Source organism: Chiloscyllium plagiosum, unplaced genomic scaffold (genome assembly GCF_037043375.1).
Source record: "Chiloscyllium plagiosum isolate Xiang-an unplaced genomic scaffold, Cpla_swu_hap1 HiC_scaffold_2, whole genome shotgun sequence".
NCBI lineage: Eukaryota > Metazoa > Chordata > Chondrichthyes > Orectolobiformes > Hemiscylliidae > Chiloscyllium > Chiloscyllium plagiosum.
Genome location: NW_028270140.1, coordinates 47,679,919 through 47,697,965, shown reverse-complemented (window position 1 = coordinate 47,697,965; position 18,047 = coordinate 47,679,919). Strand labels below are relative to the sequence as shown.

The window sequence follows — 18,047 nt, the reverse complement described above, 5'->3', positions numbered from 1 at the left end:
TGCATGTGAGATCATGTCACACAAACTCAGTTGAGTTTTTTGAAGTAGTAACAAAGAGGATTGACGAGGGCAATGTGGTGGAGGCGATCTATATGGACATCAGTAAGGCATTCGACATGGTTCCTCATTATAGACTGGTGAGCACGTTTAGCTCTCATAGAATACAGGAAGAACTAGCCATTTGGATACAGAACTGGCTCAAAGGTAGAAGACAGAGGGTGGTGATAGAGGGTTGTTTTTCAGGCTAGAAGCCTGTGACCAGTAGAGTGCCACAAGGATCAGTGCTGGGTCCACTACTTTTTATCATTTATATAAATGATTTGGATGTGAACATTGGACGTATAGTTATTAAGTTTGCAGATGACACCAAAATTGGAAGTGCAGTGAACAGTGAAGAAGCTTACCTCAGAGTACAATGGGATCTTGATCGGATGAACCAATGGGTTGAGGAACAGCAGATTTAATCTAAATAAAATGAGAGGTGTTGCTTTTTGGAAAAGCAAATCAGAGCAGGACTTGCACACTTAATGGTAAGATCCTAGGGAGTGGTGCAGAACAAAGAGACCTTGGAGTGCAGGTTCATAGTTCCTTGAAAGTAGATTTGTGGGTATATAGGAGAGTGAAGGTGGTATGCTTTCCTTTATTGGTCAGAGCATCGAGTACAGGAATTAGGAGGTCATGTTGCAGCTGTATAGGACATTGGTTAGGCCATTTTTGGAATATTGCATGTAATTCTGGTCTCCTACCTATCAGATGGATGCTGTGAAACTTGAAATGGTTCAGAAAAGATTTACAAGGATGTTGCCAGAGTTGGAGGATTTTGAGCCCGAGGGAGAGGCTGAATAGGCTGGGGCTATTTTCCTTGCAGCATCAGAGGCTGAGGGGTGACCTTATAAAGGTTTATAAAATCATGAGGGTGTGCACAGGATAAACGGACAAGGTCTTTTCTTTGGATTGGGGAAGTGCAGAACATGATGGTATAGGTTTAGGCTAAGAGGAGAACAATATAAATGGGACCTATTGGGCAACGTTTTCACACAGAGGGTGGTACGTGAATGCAATGAGCTGCCAGAGGAAGTGGTGGAAGCTGGTACAATTGTAACATTTAAAAGGCATCTGGATGGGCAAATGAATAGGAAGGGATTAGAGGGATATGGGCCAAGTGTTAGCAAATGGGACTAATTAGGTTAAGATATCTAGTTGGCATGGACGAGTTGAATGAAGGGTCTGTTTCTGTGTTGTACATCTTTATGGGTCTATGTGCAGGTTAGATGAATTGGCCATGCTAAATTGCTCATAGTGTTCAGGGACGTGTAGGTTAGGTTCATTAGTCATGGGAAAATATAGAATCCCTACAGTGTGGAAACAGGCTGGAATCAAACCTGGGTCTCTGGCGCTGTGAGGCAGCAGTGCCAACCACTGAGCCACTGTGCCACCCTTATATAGAATAATGGGGTAGGAGAATGGGTCTGGGTGGGATATTCTGAGGGTCATTTGGATTTGTTGGGTCAAATGACTTGTTTCCACATTACAGGGATTCTATGAACAATATTACAGGAGTAATCATTTGGTTTCAAAAACCAGGCTGGAAAATTCAGTTTGAAGTTGACATAATCAAAAGTACACGTGTCAATATACATACTCAAAAATAGTTTGACAATTTTAACTTGAACTCCAGCAATAATCCAAATGAACTCTTAGAAACCTGAAACATATTATAAAAGACATTTTAAAATAGTCCCCATTTACTTAAGGGTATATGCAAAAATCGCGCAGAATTAGAATTTTGGAAGGGAACACTCACGCAAAATCTCCACCCAGTGTGCAAAATAGATGAGCACCAAAAACACTCCATAAGGATAAGCCTCCACAAACCCATGTTACCATAGCAACACTACAATCAGGTGACCATCTGATTTGTTTCACTGCCCCAGTCTTGTTCCAAATATCTGTTCAATGTAAAGAAGAATCTGAATGAGTACTAACATCTTGCTCTAGAAAATCTAGTGAAATACTCCACATAGTGGAGCGATGGAGGGGGGAAGACAGAGGGGGGAACAGAGGAAGGGACACAGGGAAGATACCACCAGCACAGATGACAGAGGAAGGAGAGAGAGAGAAGGGTGCACACAACCATGGTGGGGGGCGGCGGGGTGTAGAGAGAGAGTAGAGAGTGTAGGAGAAGAGTGTAGAGAGGGAGAGAATGAGGGGGGGGGGGGGGGGGGAGTTGGAGTAAGATTAAGATACAGAAAGGAAAAGTTAAAAGTTAAATAATAACATTTTACTCCTGAAGAACTCAAACAATTAAACCTAGATTATACACACAAAATATTATAGTCAGCTGCGCCAGCACTGATGCTCAGTTAATCGTAACCTCGGGATGTAGGTTGAAGGGTCATTTTTAACTTTGTGGCAAGGTAAACTTATATTTGAAATACAATTTTGAACCACTCAATAGTGAGATGCTATTCTGAGAAACAAATACAATGAAATGCAAAGTGGACTGCAACTTCAGAATAAGTGTTTTAACATTTTGAATCAGTTTTTCACTGAAGTTTGCTAATTGCATGTGATGGCAACTATCACGGTCTCACTGCTATCCTGAAGACAATGACAATGGTGATAATGTCACCTCATGATCCAGCTTTTGTGAATGCCTTAGTTGCAGCAGAACAAATACATTTTTACAAAACTGCCTTCAACAACCCAAGTTGGCCAATACTTTTGTTCTAGAATTTGAAGAGCACACACAGGTACATGCATGGAATATCTAGATCCTTTTGCCAATTTAAAATGCACATTTATTGACAGTTTTAGAGAAAAAACACACTTTTTAAAAATTCATTCATGGGATATGGGCATCGCTGGCTAGGCCAGCATTTAGTGCCCATCCATAATGCTAATTCCAGCAAGAAAATTTATGTTAATTAATCTTAAAGTGAATACTAAAGAGTGCACAGTTCAACAATGTTGTGAATGCTCTTCAAAATTGACTGGTTATAATATGAAAGCTTTCAGCAAGGACAGATGGGTCATGAAATTGTAAACCTACCAGGGTAATGTTTAGGAGTTAATTCCAACTTGTGGGACAACTGCATAGCTCCTGTAGTTGTATCCATTGTGTAAACTAAAACTGAACCACTGGCAGAATAGAAAAACAATCAGTTAACAACAGTCTTTGAAACATTTACATATAAATTTTTCATTTATCAAGATAATGAATGTTAAGACCAGGAAATAGAGGACAAGACATTGATCATCAGCCTATAGTATTAGCAGGATGTGAGATAATTATTGACAAGGATGGCAAGAAAGATGCTCAACTCCCACCTGTGGCAGTTTACAATTGTTTCTTACATTCAAAACTAATCTTGCACTATCTTTTGGGGGTGGTGGGGAATTTCATGCTCTAAAAATGAATGAAAAAAAACTCACCTGGGTCTTAAAGAAGGACATCTTATTCTTGAACTAATATAAGAGGGTACATGCTCCTGCCTGCTCACATGATCTAGTCCCCTCAATATCTTATATTTCAGAGATCACCTTTCATACTTCTAAACTCCAACGCAGTCCGACATCCCCTTTTCAACTTTACTTCACAAGATAAGCCTTTCATTCCAGGTATGATTCAAGTGCACTTTCTTGGAACTGCTTTTTAAGTTATTATATTTGTAATTAAACTTATTAAAATAAAGAACAGCCTAAAATTGCACACTGAGCACTCCCAATGTGGTCTCACTGGTGCCGTTACAGCGGCAGTAAAGCTTCCCTATTCATTTTCATTCAGCCTCGCAACAAATGGCAACATTCAATTCACTTTTCTAATCACTTGCTGTATCTGTAAACTAGCATTTTGAGATTCGTGTACCAACTCACCCAGAGCACAATGCACCAGAGTCCTGCAATCTCTCTACACCTTAGAAAACTGCTTCTCTATTCTTCTGCCCAAAGAGATACATTAGCATTTATAATCCATCTGTTTAAATTTTGCCCACCCATTTGAATGTATGTCTCTCTTTTTGACAACTTGTTTTTGTCACTAATTTGGAGTCATTAGCAAATTTAGTTAGCATACATTTGGCCCCTCATCGAAATCATCAATATAGATTGTTGAGAATCCTGCACAAATCCTTCTGCATTCCAAAGTTCTGATTGTAGTTTAACTATAGTTTATAGTTTTAAAAAAACATATGTCCCTACTCTACTTCCTGTTAGTTAACTCATCATTTGTCCATGATAATGTGTTCTGCCCTACATAATGTGCTGTTATTCTGTGCAAATTAATTTCACAAGACACCTCATCAAACACTAGGAGGAAATAAGGACTGCAGATGCTGGAGAGTCGAAAAGCATGGCGCTCGAAAAAGCACAACAGGTCAGGCAGCATGAGGAGCAGAACGGTCAACATTGCAGGCATAAGCCCTTTATCAGGTATGTGGAGGGGGAAGGGGGCTGAGTGAGAAATAGGTGGTGAGGCGAGAAGGTAGGTAGGATAGCGATAGGTGGAAAAGAATGGTGGGTAGGAAGATGGACAGGTAGGTCAGGTCAAGAGGACAGTGCTGAGTTGGGAGGGGATCTGGGATAAGATGGGGGGTGGGGAGATATGGAAACTAGTGAAGTCGATATTGATGCCATGTGGTTGTAGGGTCCCGAGGCAGATGATGAGGTGTTCTTCCTCCAGTTGGCGGTTGGCTTTGATTTGGCAATGGAGGGGGGCCAGGATTCGCATGTCTTTGGGGGGAGCATGGGGTGGGGTGGAGGAGAATGTTGAAATGGTTTGCCACAGGGTGGTGGGGTTGTTTGGTGCAGACCAGAGTTGTTCCCTGAACCACTCTGCAAGTTGGCGCTCAGTCACCCCGATGTAAAGGAAACCACATCGAGAGCAACGGATGCAGTAAAACAGGTGGAAGGATATGCAGGAAAATCTCTGCCTGACTTGGAATTATCCTTTAGAGCCTTGGAGGGGGGTCGGGGGCAGGTTTTGCACCTCATGCAGCATCAGATGAAGGTGCCGGCTGCAGAGGGTGGATGTTGGGGAGTGTGTACCTAACAAGGGAGTCATGGAGGGAATGGTCTTTATGGAAAGGATGGGGTGGGGAGGGAAATATATTTTTGGTGGTGGGGTCTGATGGAGGATATGAACTGTGGGGGAGATTCGTGGGGTGGAATAGAAGGACGAGGTGTTCTTTCTGCATTGTGGCTGGGCGGGTGGGATTCAAGAGCAGAGGGCATTGTTGATCACATGAGGGGAGAAATTTCGGGCCTTGAAATAGGAGGACATCTGGGACATCCTGGAGTGGAACTGCTTTTTGCTCCTCCTGGAGCAGATACAGTGGAGATGGAGGAATTGGGAGTAAGGGATCGCATTTTTAACCGGTTGGATGTGGGGAGGCAGCTGTCAGAGTCGGCGAGTTTGAAATAGATATCTATGTTGAGCTGGTCGCCAGAGACAGAGAAGTCCAGGAAGGGGAGAGTGGTGTCAGGAGATGGTCCACGTTAACTCCTTCAAGGTGGAAGATGTTGGTGAAGTTGATTAACCATTTGGGTGCTGATATAGTCATCAATGTAGCAGAGGAAAAGGTGGGGTGTGGTGCCAGTGTAGCTACAAAAGAGGGACCATTCCACATATACTACAAAGAGGCAATCATAACTAGGACACATGAGGGTGCCCATGGTTACCCCTCTTGTCTGTAGGAAGTGGGAGGATTCGAAGAAGGTATTGAAGGTGAGGACCAGTTCCGCTGATTGAATCAGAGTGTGGAGAAGGGGGACTGGTTGGGTCGCGGGAGAGGAAGAAACAGAACTTTTCGGCCTTCATCATGGCAGACAGAGGTGTATAGGGTCTGGATATCCATGGTGAAGATGGGGTGTTGGGGCTGGGGAATTGAAAGTCATGGAAGTGGTGGAGGGCGTGGGTGGTGTCCCGGACGAATGTGGGGAATTCCTGGACCAAGGGGGACAAGACAGAGTTGAGATTTGAGGGGATGAGATTGGTGCGGCAGGAGCAGGCAAGACAATTGGTCGACCGAGGCAGTCAGGTTTGAAAGTTTTGTGTAAGAGGTAGAACCATGCGGTGTGGGTTGGGGAATTAAGAGGTGATGAGGTTGTGGATAGTTTGGGAGATGATTGTTTGGTGATGAGGTGGGGTCGTGGTTGAGGGGGTGGTAGGAAGAGATGTCAGTGAGTTGGCATCTGGCTTTGGCGAGGTAGAGGTCAGTGTGCCTAATTACCATTGTGCTCCCCTTGTCAGCTGGTTTGATGGTGAGACTGAAGTCCACACAACCCTCTACACCTGGCACATTCCATGTTGCCGCACGAGGTGCAAAACCTGCGCCCAAACCTCCCCCCTCACCTCCAACCAAGGTCGTCAATGATCATTTGAAATCTGGCAGAGATTTTCTTGCACATCCTTCCAGCTTTTTTACTGCAACCACTGTTCTCGATGTGGTCTCCTCTATATTGGGGAGACCGAACGCCAACTTGCAGAATGGTTCAGGGAACATCTCTGGTCCACACACACCAAACGACCCCACCGCCCTGTGGCCAACCACTTCAAATCCTCCTCACACTCCCGCAGGAACATACAAGTTCTGGCCCTCCTCCACTGCCAAATCCAAGCCACCGGCCAACTACAGGAAGAATGCCTCATCTTCCACTTCAGGGCCCTACAGCATGGGCTTCACCAGTTTCCATATCTCCCCACCGAGTCCTAGATCAACCTTCCAACTCGGCACTACCCTCCTGACCTGACCTACCTGTCCATCTTGTTTCCCACCAATCCGTTCCATCTTTCCCACCAATCTATCATAAGCACCTCTCATTAGTGGTGCTGGAAGAGCACAGCAGTTCAGGCAGCATCCAAGGAGCAGCGAAATCGACGTTTCGGGCAAAAGCCCTTCATCAGGAATAAAGGCAGAGAGCCTGAAGCGTGGAGAGATAAGCTAGAAGAGGGTGGGAGTGGGGAGAAAGTAGCATAGAGTACAATAGGTTAGTGGGGTAGGGGATGAAGGTGATAGGCAGGGAGGAGAGGGTGGAGTGGATATGTGGAAAAGGAGATAGGCAGGTAGGACAATTCCGGACATGTCATGGGGACAGTGCTGAGCTGGAAGTTTGGAACTAGGGTGAGGTGGGGGGAAGGGGAAATGAGGAAACTGGTGAAGTCCACATTGATGCCCTGGGGTGAAGTGTTCCGAGGCGTCTGGTGGTGAGGGAGCGGCGAAGGAGGCCCAGGACTTCCATGTCCTCGGCAGAGTGGGAGGGGGAGTTGAAATGTTGGGCCATGGGGCGGTGTCGTTGATTGGTGAGGGTGTCCCAGAGATGTTCCCTAAAGCGCTCTGCTAGGAGGCACCCAGTCTCCCCAATGTAGAGGAGACTGCATCGGGAGCAACGGATACAATAAATGATATTAGTGGATGTGCAGGTAAAACTATGATGGATGTGGAAGGCTCCTTTATGGCCTTGGATAGAGGTGAGGGAGGTGGTGTGGCGCAGGTTTTACAGTTCCTACGGTGGCAGGGGAAGGTGCCAGGATGGGAGGGTGGGTTGTGGGGGGCGGGTGTGGACCTGACCAGGTAGTCACGGAGGGAACGGTCTTTGCGGAAGGCAGAAAGGGGTGGGGAGGGAAATATACCTCTGGTCGTGGGGTCTTTTTGGAGGTGGCAGAAATGTCGGCGGATGATTTGGTTTATGTGAAGGTTGGTAGGGTGGAAGGTGAGCACCAGGGGCGTTCTGTCCTTGTTACGGTTGGAGGGGTGGGGTCTGAGGGCGGAGGTGCGGGATGTGGACGAGATTCATTGGAGGGCATCTTTAACCACGTGGGAAGGGAAATTGCGGTCTCTAAAGAAGGAGGCCATCTGGTGTGTTCTGTGGTGGAACTGGTCCTCCTGGGAGCAGATACGGCGGAGGCCGAGGAATTGGGAATACGGGATGGCATTTTTGCAAGAGGTAGGGTGGGAAGAGGTGTAATCCAGGTAGCTGTGGGAGTCGGTGGGTTTGTAAAACATGTCAGTGTCAAGTCGGTCGACATTAATGGAGATGGAGAGGTCCAGGAAGGGGAGGGAGGTGTCAGAGATGGTCCAGGTAAATTTAAGGTCAGGGTGGAATGTGTTGGCGAAGTTGATAAATTGCTCAACCTCCTCGCGGGAGCACGAGGTGGGGAGTGGTGCCGGTGTAATTACAGAAGATCAACTGTTCTACGTAGCCAACAAAGAGACAGGCATAGCTGGGGCCCATACGTGTGCCCATGGCTACCCCTTTGGTCTGGAGGAAGTGGGAGGATTCGAAGGAGAAATTGTTAAGGGTGAGGATCAGTTCGGCCAAACAAATGAGTGTGTCGTTGGAAGGGTAATGTTGGGGACGTCTGGAGAGGAAAAAATGGAGGGCTTGGAGGCCCTGGTCATGGCGGATGGAGGTGTAGAGGGATTGGATATCCATGGTGAAGATGAGGCGTTGGGGGCCGGGGAAATGGAAGTCTTGGAGGAGGTGGAGTGCGTGGGTGGTGTCTCGAACATATGTGGGGGAGTTCCTGGACTAGGGGGGATAGGACTGTGTCGAGGTAGGTAGAGATGAGTTCAGTGGAGCAGGAACACCACCCAGTAAGATCACAATTGTTAGAAATGTCACTGAGTATTTGGGTAAGTATACACTGACCAAAGAAATGTTAAGGTAGGTCATATCTAACTAACTTAAAAGATTTTTTTGACATTGGCTCATCAGAATGTGCACATAAATATTGTCCATGTGGACTTTCAGAAGGCTTTAGAGATTATTTGCAAACAGATATCCTTAACATTGGTTGGGACATGAGGGACATGAGATATCTTCCATTTAGTATACACAAGACAACTATATTCTCCAAAGGGGAAATCTAAAATAAGGGTATAATCTTTAAAATCATAGGTAAACTAATGGAAATGAAAGTACTGAGTACCTTTTCATACAAAGACTAATCTAACTCAAACTTTGTCCTCAAAATTGTTGATGTGGATGTAATCAAGACTGAGATTGATAATATTTTTAGATCAATATATCAAGAAGTGATTAACAAAATCAAGTAAAAGTAGTTGAGGGACAGATCAAATATGATCTGACGATGTCAGAACCAGCTTGGAGTTAAATTAGCTTCCATCCTCGACATCTCTTCCAAATTAATTTCAAACAATTTAAACAACTTTTCCAGCAGCTATTTTCTTTCCTCTGTCGCTGTATTTTATATTAGTTTGTAGTAAACTTATCATTTTTCTTCTAATATATATTTGCCAACACATGTTTGAAATTTCTGAAAAGGACAATGATTTCACAAATGCTTGTAGGTTGGGATCATCTGCACATTTAACAAACATACATTCAGTTTCTAAATCTAAGTTGACAGTAGAAATTCTGGAGAGGGATTGTACATTTCATGTGGATTTTTGTCAAATGTCTCTGACTAGTTTGGGCATATCATATCACACCAAGTTCTTCACTATGACAAATTTGTCAAATAGTAAAGACAATTTTTTACAACTGTTCTTTGAAATTCTTTCACAATTCTCAAAATATCATAATTATGTAAAACCTTGACACTGTTTTTTGGGACCTGTTTCATGAAGTTTAAACTTTAATGTCAACAAGATGAAGTCCACTTACTTGGCACACCCAAAGGCCATTAATTTGTACTTGTTGTTTACAGCCACACAAGTACCATCGGTTATTTCTTGTGCCCACACACCATGCAAGTTCTGAAAAGATAGATTATAATTTTACACAAGTACTATACATGGGACATATCACAAGTCCCTGTTCATAACAGCTCTGACATTCTTACTCGGGTTGCACAATTACAACCTCCAATAATAAAGTACACAAATCTGCTTTGAAACATCAGCCTGCTTCTGGAGGATACTTGTTCAATCTGACAATTGTCATTATATTCTAGATTTTTGGACAACATTCTTATTATTCTGAAAGACTATTCATTAACAGCATCAAGAGCAATAACAGTCACATATAGATATACACGTGAAAATAAAAAGTCAATTCAACAGTCAGCCTCATGGTTACAGGATATAGCACAGGTTTTTGTAAAAAGGATACATCAGGGAGAGTTGGGCCATTTTAATCACAGTCTCACTAATGGTATGGGGCAAGGACAACAGGTTTTAGAATCATTTATTAAAAGTAATAGCTGTTACTGTTACACCTTAGACCTCAAGACCATAGAAGTGTTCCTGAATTGTGACAACATAAAATCAAGTAATAAACAAGAAGTCTTGAGAGAATTAAATGTGTGTACTGCTAATCATCACACACCAGTCTTTCATATATCCAGATATCACTGATGATTTTATCCCAAATCCACCCTACCTCTGTTCTATGTCACACAAAAGTGTTTTAAACATTAAATTTTTAAAATTTAGCTTCAGCTACCAGTATGCTGTTCTACAAACACTTCCATGAAAACCATTTGTAACCGTGATTGTGTAAAGTGATTTTTCCGTAATCATTTATCTAAATGTCACCTACAAAATAATACATTATTAGATTCAAAGCAAGCTCTATTTCCTAACAATAAGCTTTAATTTCCTATTTCTGAAGAGAACCTTCCATTTTTGACATAACTACAGCATTAATTTTTCCACTGCCCACTGCAATCCAATGGCGTTGTTAACCAAAGTATCAAGCTCAGTGGTAACTTGTTGACAGGCCAGCAAAGTCGTTGAAGTCAATGTGATCAACTTTGAGATTGAACAACATAATTTCAAGCAATGAGATATGAAGGCAATATATCAAGACTGCACTTTAAGAAACCGCTATTGCTTTTACGCATCTTTAAAACAAAAGCATTAAAAAAGCGTTGAAGCTAATAGCATTCATGCTCAGAATTACTCTAATTGAAAAACTGTAGTCATCAGCCTCCACTTTTCTTCAGGGATTTGAACTGGAATCTGGTGCTGCACCTACATTTCCTACATAAGGAAGGATTTATTTCAGTAATGTTATAAGTGAGAGGTGTTAAAGCAAAGATACCATTGCTTACTACAGAGAGTGTATCCTAACCTATAGTATAACTCCTCAGTCACCACCCAATATTGGTCACACAGCAAAACTGGAAATTTAGCAGCAGTGAAACCACTTTAAGTGATAAAGAGCAAGGATGCATTATTTCATGACACATTTGATCATAACAAAAGAAAAAAGCTTGGCTCTATATTTCAAAATCTCAAATTTAGTTTCCAAAACTTACATCAAATAATCAACTGAAATATCAATTAACACAGACAAAATGCTTTCAAATTTATTACACTGTGTGAATAACATGTTACAACTAAAATGCATTTACTTCAGCTGTAAGTTTACTGGACACAGGAGTAACGAAACCAATCCGACCATCATCAAAAACCACAGCAAAACCATCAAGAGTTGACCCATATTCCATGTCTTGAATATGTACAGATTCAAAATCTAATGAAGGACCTGTCAACAAAAAAACAGAACACCATAGCACTCTGTACAATTCATTCCAGAATTTTCAAGCATCCAACAGCTAGCTTTGTATCTGCTGTACACCATACATTTTGAATTAACTAAGGAATCGTTTGCGTGTGTTGGATCAATTGCAAGCTGATTAATACTGCATTATGCGTATATAAATAAACTTACATTTAAAAAACATTAAATTTCCACACCGAGCCGTGCAATGTACAATCAATTCTCCATGAATGTAATACAGAAATTAGAAATCTTTGATTAAATGACATAATATCTGGACTGCTCATTTAACAAATCTTGAAAGTCTGTGCTTTAGTTCATGTCACCATGCTGAAATCTTTTCAGCAGCACAGTGAAAATTGCATGAACAAGTTCTGTCAAATGACTTGGCAAAATAATAGGTTCTGGAGTCCATACTTGCTTAACGTTTGCATTTGAGCAAAGTCAGGCACTTCAGAATATTTTTATTAATGTGTTGGAATAACCAATACTAATAAAGTGAAAACTTGAAATACAGATATACCTTGTTGAAAGTGCAAGAGGCATTTTTTTGTTTTAATGCAGTTTGTAATAACAGAATATACAAGACTAGCACTGTCACCATTACTGATTTTATGCAGTTACTGCAAATGCACCAAGTGTGTTCTAAGTGCATATGTTCAACCTATCATACTCCAACACACCAATTCACTTGCTGCCTTTCTTGACCACCTCGCTCCTTCTCACTTAGCATCACCTTCTCCTGGCTCCTATGTAGTGAGGAAAGGGAAGTAACGTGAAGGAAGGCAGTGGAAAGAATCGTATGGAGACAAAACATTTTTTGGGGATAATTAGATTCCAGGTATTTAATAGGTTATTAAAATAAATATGCTGGTTAGAAATTTTACCCATCTTTATGACATTTATTTAAAATGGTGAAATGATTTTCATTAGCATGCTTTTGTTTAGTAAGCTTGCATTAGCTTTCCTTTGAGATGGTAATTTTAAATGCAATAAGTAAGGCCAAGCAGACGAACTTGGTAATCCCAGATTTAGTAGGCAGCATTGGTTAGGAGAATAGCAGAGTGTAGTGGAATGTGACAACTTAAGGTTAATATTTCTGGCAAACCTGGACAGTACAAATGAAGTGAAATTGGAGAAGTTGAGCCTGTCTAAAGATGCAATAATTTTTGGAGGTTTGAGGAGAATACTTTTCTCTGACATCCCACCCCTCACCTATGTGGATTTTGTACAGTCTACAAGCTTCTGCAATGAATATCTAGTTGGATGATAACATGCTTGAGATACTGCAACTCAGAACTGCAACCAAAGAAATACCTGCTGATCTTGGTCTAATAACACAAGGGCCTCGGATTAAAAAGAAAATTTCAAATGCTAACATGGCATTTTGGGAATGTAAATTTAGTTTGTTAAATAAATCTGGACTGAGATGCTACACTGTGATCATGAAATTTCCAGAATGGTTGCAAAAAAACCAGTTTGCTGAAGTCCTTTAGGGAAACAAATCAGCTGTTCTTACTTGGTCTACCTTCTGTATGACTCTACACTTACAGCAATTTAGTTAATTTTTAACATAGTTGTCAAGAATGTAGATCACAATCACCTTCTCAAATTAGGAATTGGAAATAAACTTCAACTTCAACATTACATTCAGTGAAGCAACTCATTTCATGGCAGGACATGGATTGTGGGGTAGATAGCAGAGTCAATACATTTTTAACTATCCATAGACCGCATTATCACCTTTCTAGCTTTGTAAATATATATGAGAGAAACATGGGCATTGCTGGCCGGCCAGTACTTATTGCCCATCCCTAATTGCCCTTGAGAAGGTGATAGTGAGCTGCCTTCTTGAACCATTTGCTGTGGGTGGACCCATAATGTTAGGAAAGGAATAATAGGATTTTGACAACAAAAAAGCAGTACAACAAAAAAGCTCCATGCTAAGAACAATGGCTTTAAAAAAATTGAACTCTCTTCACTTGAATGTACAAGTATTTGTAAGAGGATAACTAGTACCTTAAATAGGGAAGTGAGTTTGATATAATTACCTTGACAGAAATATGGTTAAGGTGAACAAGGTTTGAATTATCCCTTGTTGAGATAGGGGGTGGTGTTGCAGTGTTGTTTTTCAGACTGGAGGCTTGTGACCAGCGGTATGCCACAAGGATCAGTGCTGGGTCCACTGCTTTTTGTCATTTATATAAATGATTTGGATGTGAACGTAGGAGGTACAGTTAGTATATTTACAGATGACACCAAATTGGCCAAAAAGGTTACCTCAGATCACATTGTGCAGAAAACTGATGAGTGGCAGATGAAGTTTAATTTAGTTAAATGTGAATTGCTGCATTTTGGAAAGGCAAATCAGGGCAGGGCTTATACACTTAATGGTAAGGTCCTGGGGAATGTTGCTGAACGAAGAGACCTTGGAGTGCAAGTTCATAGTTCCAAGGAAGCAGAGATGTCAGTAAACAGGATAGTGAAGAAGGTGTTTTTTATGCTTGCCTTCGTTAATCAATGCATTGTATATAGGATTTGGGAGACCATGTTGTGGCTGTACAGAACATTAATTAGGGCACTTTTGGTCTACCGCGTTCAATTCTGGTCTCCCTGTTACAGGAAGAAAGTTGTGAAACTTGAAAGGCTTCAGAAAATATTTACAAGGATGTTGCCAGATATGGAGGGTGTGAGCCAAAGGGAGATGCTGAATAGGCTGGGGCTATTTTCTCCAGAGCATTGGAGGCTGAGCATTGACTTTATAGGAGTTCACAAAATCATGAGACATAGATAGGGTGAATAACCAAGGTCTTTTCTCCAGAGTAGCGGAGTCCAGAACTAGAGGGCATAGGTTTACAGTGAAGGGGACCTAAGGGGCAACTTGTTCACGCAGAGGGTGATGCATGTATGGAATGAGCTGCCAGAGGAAGTGGTGGAGGCTGGTACAATTACAACATTTAAAAAGCATCTGGATGGATAGATGAATAGGAAGGATTTAGAAGGATAGGGGTCAAATGCTGGCAAATGGGACCAAATTAATTTAGACTATCTGGTAGGCATGAACAAGTTAGACTGAAGGATCGGTTTCCATGCTGTATAACCCAATGACTCTAAGTCTTTTCTGAAGCTTCTCCAGTTTAATAACATCCTTCCTGTAACAGGGCAAACAGAACTGCTTCAGAAGAGGTCTCTGCAACATCTTGTACAACCTCAACATGACATCCACCATGTCTATCTGCTATGCAACTTTCAAAGAACTCTGTCCCTGAGCCCCTCAGTCTCTCTTTTCTCAACAACATTGCTGAGGGCCCGATCATTAATTGTATACGTCCAGTCCTTGCTTGTATTACCAAAATGCAATACTTCACACTACATGACTCATCAGATCAAGACCTCCTTGCAATCTTAGATAACCTACTTCACTATCCACTACACCAACAATTTTGATGTTACCTACAAACTTACTAACCATGCCTCCTATATTCTCATCCAAACCATTTATCTAAATGACAAACAAGAGCAACCTAATACCAAACCCTGCCTCCAGTCCAAACAACAACCGACCACCACCACCCTCTGTCTCTTACTGTAAAGCTACTTTGTATCCAATTGACAAGCTCACCTTGAATCCCATGTGATCTAACTTTACTAATTAGTTTACCATGCAGAACCAGTTCAAAGGTTTTACTAAAGTCTAAGTAAACAACATCAACCGCTCTAACCTCAATCATTTTGGTTACATCATTAAAAAACTCAATCAAGTTTGAGAGACACGATTTCCCTCGCACAACACCATACTGACTATGCCTAATCAATCCTTCCCTCCCCAACTGCACGTAAATCCTATCTTTCAGGATCACTTCCAACAACTTATCCACCAGTGATGTCAGATTCTCAGGTCTACAGTTTCCAGGCTTCTCCTTACAGCCTTTTTAAAATAATGGCACATTAGCCATCCTCCAGTCGTTTGGTACTTCACCACATTTATAGATGATACAAACATATCTGCTTGGGGTCCTGGAAGTTCCTCCCTAACGTCCCACTCTCTCCTGGGATGCACTTGATCAGGTCCTGAAACCTCTACATTTTTCTGAGAGCTCGAGCACCTCCTTTGCTGTAATGTGAACTGTTTTCAAAATATCAGTATTTATTTCCAGGAGGTCTCTAGCCTCCATTTCTTTCTCAACAGTAAAAGCTGATGCAAAATACTCATTTATTATCTCTCCCATCTCTTAAGGTTGAACAAAGATGACCTCATTGATCTTTAAGAGGTCCTACTCTCTCTCTAGCTGTTCTCTTACTCTTAACACATTTGTAGAATCTTTATGGATTATCTTTAACTTTATCTGCCAAGGTTATTTCATGTCCATTTTTGCCTTCCTGATTTCCTTCATAAGAATGCCCTACACATTTTTATACTTTCAGAGATTCAGTTGATTGCAGTTGTCTATATCGAACATATAATTATTTTCTTATTCGTGACTAGAATCTCAATATCGACATTCATCCATTGTTCCCTAATCTTATCAGCCTTGCCTTTCACCCTAAAAAGAGCAGAATGTCTCTGAAAACTCAATATCACACTTTTGAAGGCCTTCCACCTGTCAGTCATCCCTGCAAACTGTCTACTCCAATCAACTTCTGAAAGTTTTGTTTTTTACCCTCAAAATTTGCCTTATTCCAATTAAGAACTTTAACTTTTATGGAAGACTTACCCTTTCCCATAAACTAATAGTATTATGATCACTACTCCAAAAGTCTTCCCTGACTAATACTTCAGTCATTTATGTTGCCTCATTTCCCAAGAGGTCAACAATTGCGCTCTCTAGTAGGAACATTTACATATTGACAAAGAAAATTTTCCTGAACACATTTAACACGTTCTTCATCATCCAAACCTTTAACACTGTGGCAGTCCAAGTCAATGTTTGAAAAATTAAAATCCCCTATATATTATGTTATTATTCTTACATATATTTGAGATTTCTCTACATATTTGCTTATCAATTTCCATCTGACTATTGGGGGGGGCTATAGTACAATCCCATCAAGGTGATCATCCCTTTCTTATTTCTAATTTCAACCCATACATTTTCATTGGACAATCCCTCAGAAACTTCTTCTCTAATTACAGAAGTAATGCTTACATTAATCAAAAATGCCACTCCCCCTCCTCACCTATCCTTCCTACAACATCTAGGACCTGGAATATTGAGTTGCCAGTCCTGTCCTTCCCTCAGCCAAGTCGGTAATATAGCTAGGACGTCCCAGTCCCATTTTCCCATACATTATGAGTTCATCAACCTTACCTGTTAAGACACTTGCCTTGAAATAAATGCAGTTTAGTTCTTCAGAGTTAGCTCGTTCTGACTTGCTCGTATGTCTTTTCTAATTAAAGTGCTCTTTTCAGCGTCACCTTTCTTTTTATTTTCACTGTTACTGACAAACCCCACCCCTGTACAAATGCTTACAGGTTCCCAAAGCAGAACTAGCAAATCTCCTTGCCAAGGTACTGGTCCCCTTCCAGTTCAGATGAAACTCATCCTTTTGAACAGGTCTTTTCTGTCCCAGAAGAGATCACAATGATCCAAGAAACTGAACCCCAGCACATTGCACCACCTCTTCAGCCACTGATTTATCTCCCCTATCCTTTTATTCCCTACATTAGAACTTGACACCTGCAGTAAACCAGAAATTACTACTTCTGACGTTTTTTTTTAAACCTTCTATCTAACCTCTTATATTCACCCTGCAAAGCCTTAACCATTTCACTAACTCGGTCATTCCTACAGATTCATAAACTTCTGGATTCTCACTCTCTTCTTTGACAATATGCTTCAAACGTTTTAGTCATCCTTAACCCTGACACCATAAAAGCAACATTTCTATCTTAGATTTTCAAAAGGTTCTTTGAGAAGATGCCACACCGACAGATGTTGGGACTGTTTTTCTTGGAGAGAAGGCTAAGAGAAGATTTGATAAATTTTTTTCAAAGTTACAAAGAATCTGGACAGAGTTGATAGGGCAAAACCGTTTCCCCATGTCAAGAGATCGAGAACCAGAGGGCAGATGATTAAAGCGCTTTGCAAAAGAAGGAAATAAGAGACTGAGATAACATTTCTCTCACATAACTAGTTAGGGCATGGAATACATGCCTGGGAGTGTGCAAAAGATATGCTCATTTGAGGCATTCAAGGCGGCATTGAGTTGCAGGGAAAATGTGAGAGATTAGCACTAAGTTAAATTGCTGAGAGCCAGCATAGACACAATGAGCTGAATGATCTCCTTCTGCATAGTTTCTGTGATTCAGAAGGTTAAGAGGCAATAGTAGGAATTCTCTGAGATCAATCTATATAGGCTCAGTTGATGGAAAGGGAGCAGAGAATTTTGATGTATGGGGCATTTTCAATTTGGCAAGTTTAAATAGTCAAGCACCACAGGGGGTCATGAATCTTTGGAATTATGTATCCAAGAGGGTTCTGGTCACTCCAAGGTCTCATAGCAACAAATGATACAGAAGATAGATAGGGAAGTAGAACTAAGGCAGAAAATACGTCACCAGTATGCTGAATGGAGGT

The 18,047-nt window shown here is 41.5% G+C and overlaps 1 protein-coding gene across 1 annotated transcript in view; it reads right to left on the bottom strand.

Annotated features, from left to right (window-relative positions):
• Positions 1–18,047, bottom strand: part of ric1 (RIC1 homolog, RAB6A GEF complex partner 1) — a 218,438-nt gene that overhangs the window by 70,863 nt on the left and 129,528 nt on the right. Inside the window, exons 6-9 of the mRNA XM_043715245.2 lie at positions 11,321–11,454; positions 9,628–9,719; positions 3,053–3,141; positions 1,805–1,949 (exon numbers count right to left, since the gene is read on the bottom strand). Of these exons, the coding sequence (XP_043571180.2) occupies positions 1,805–1,949; positions 3,053–3,141; positions 9,628–9,719; positions 11,321–11,454 (460 nt within the window). The remainder of the gene's footprint in view (positions 1–1,804; positions 1,950–3,052; positions 3,142–9,627; positions 9,720–11,320; positions 11,455–18,047) is intronic.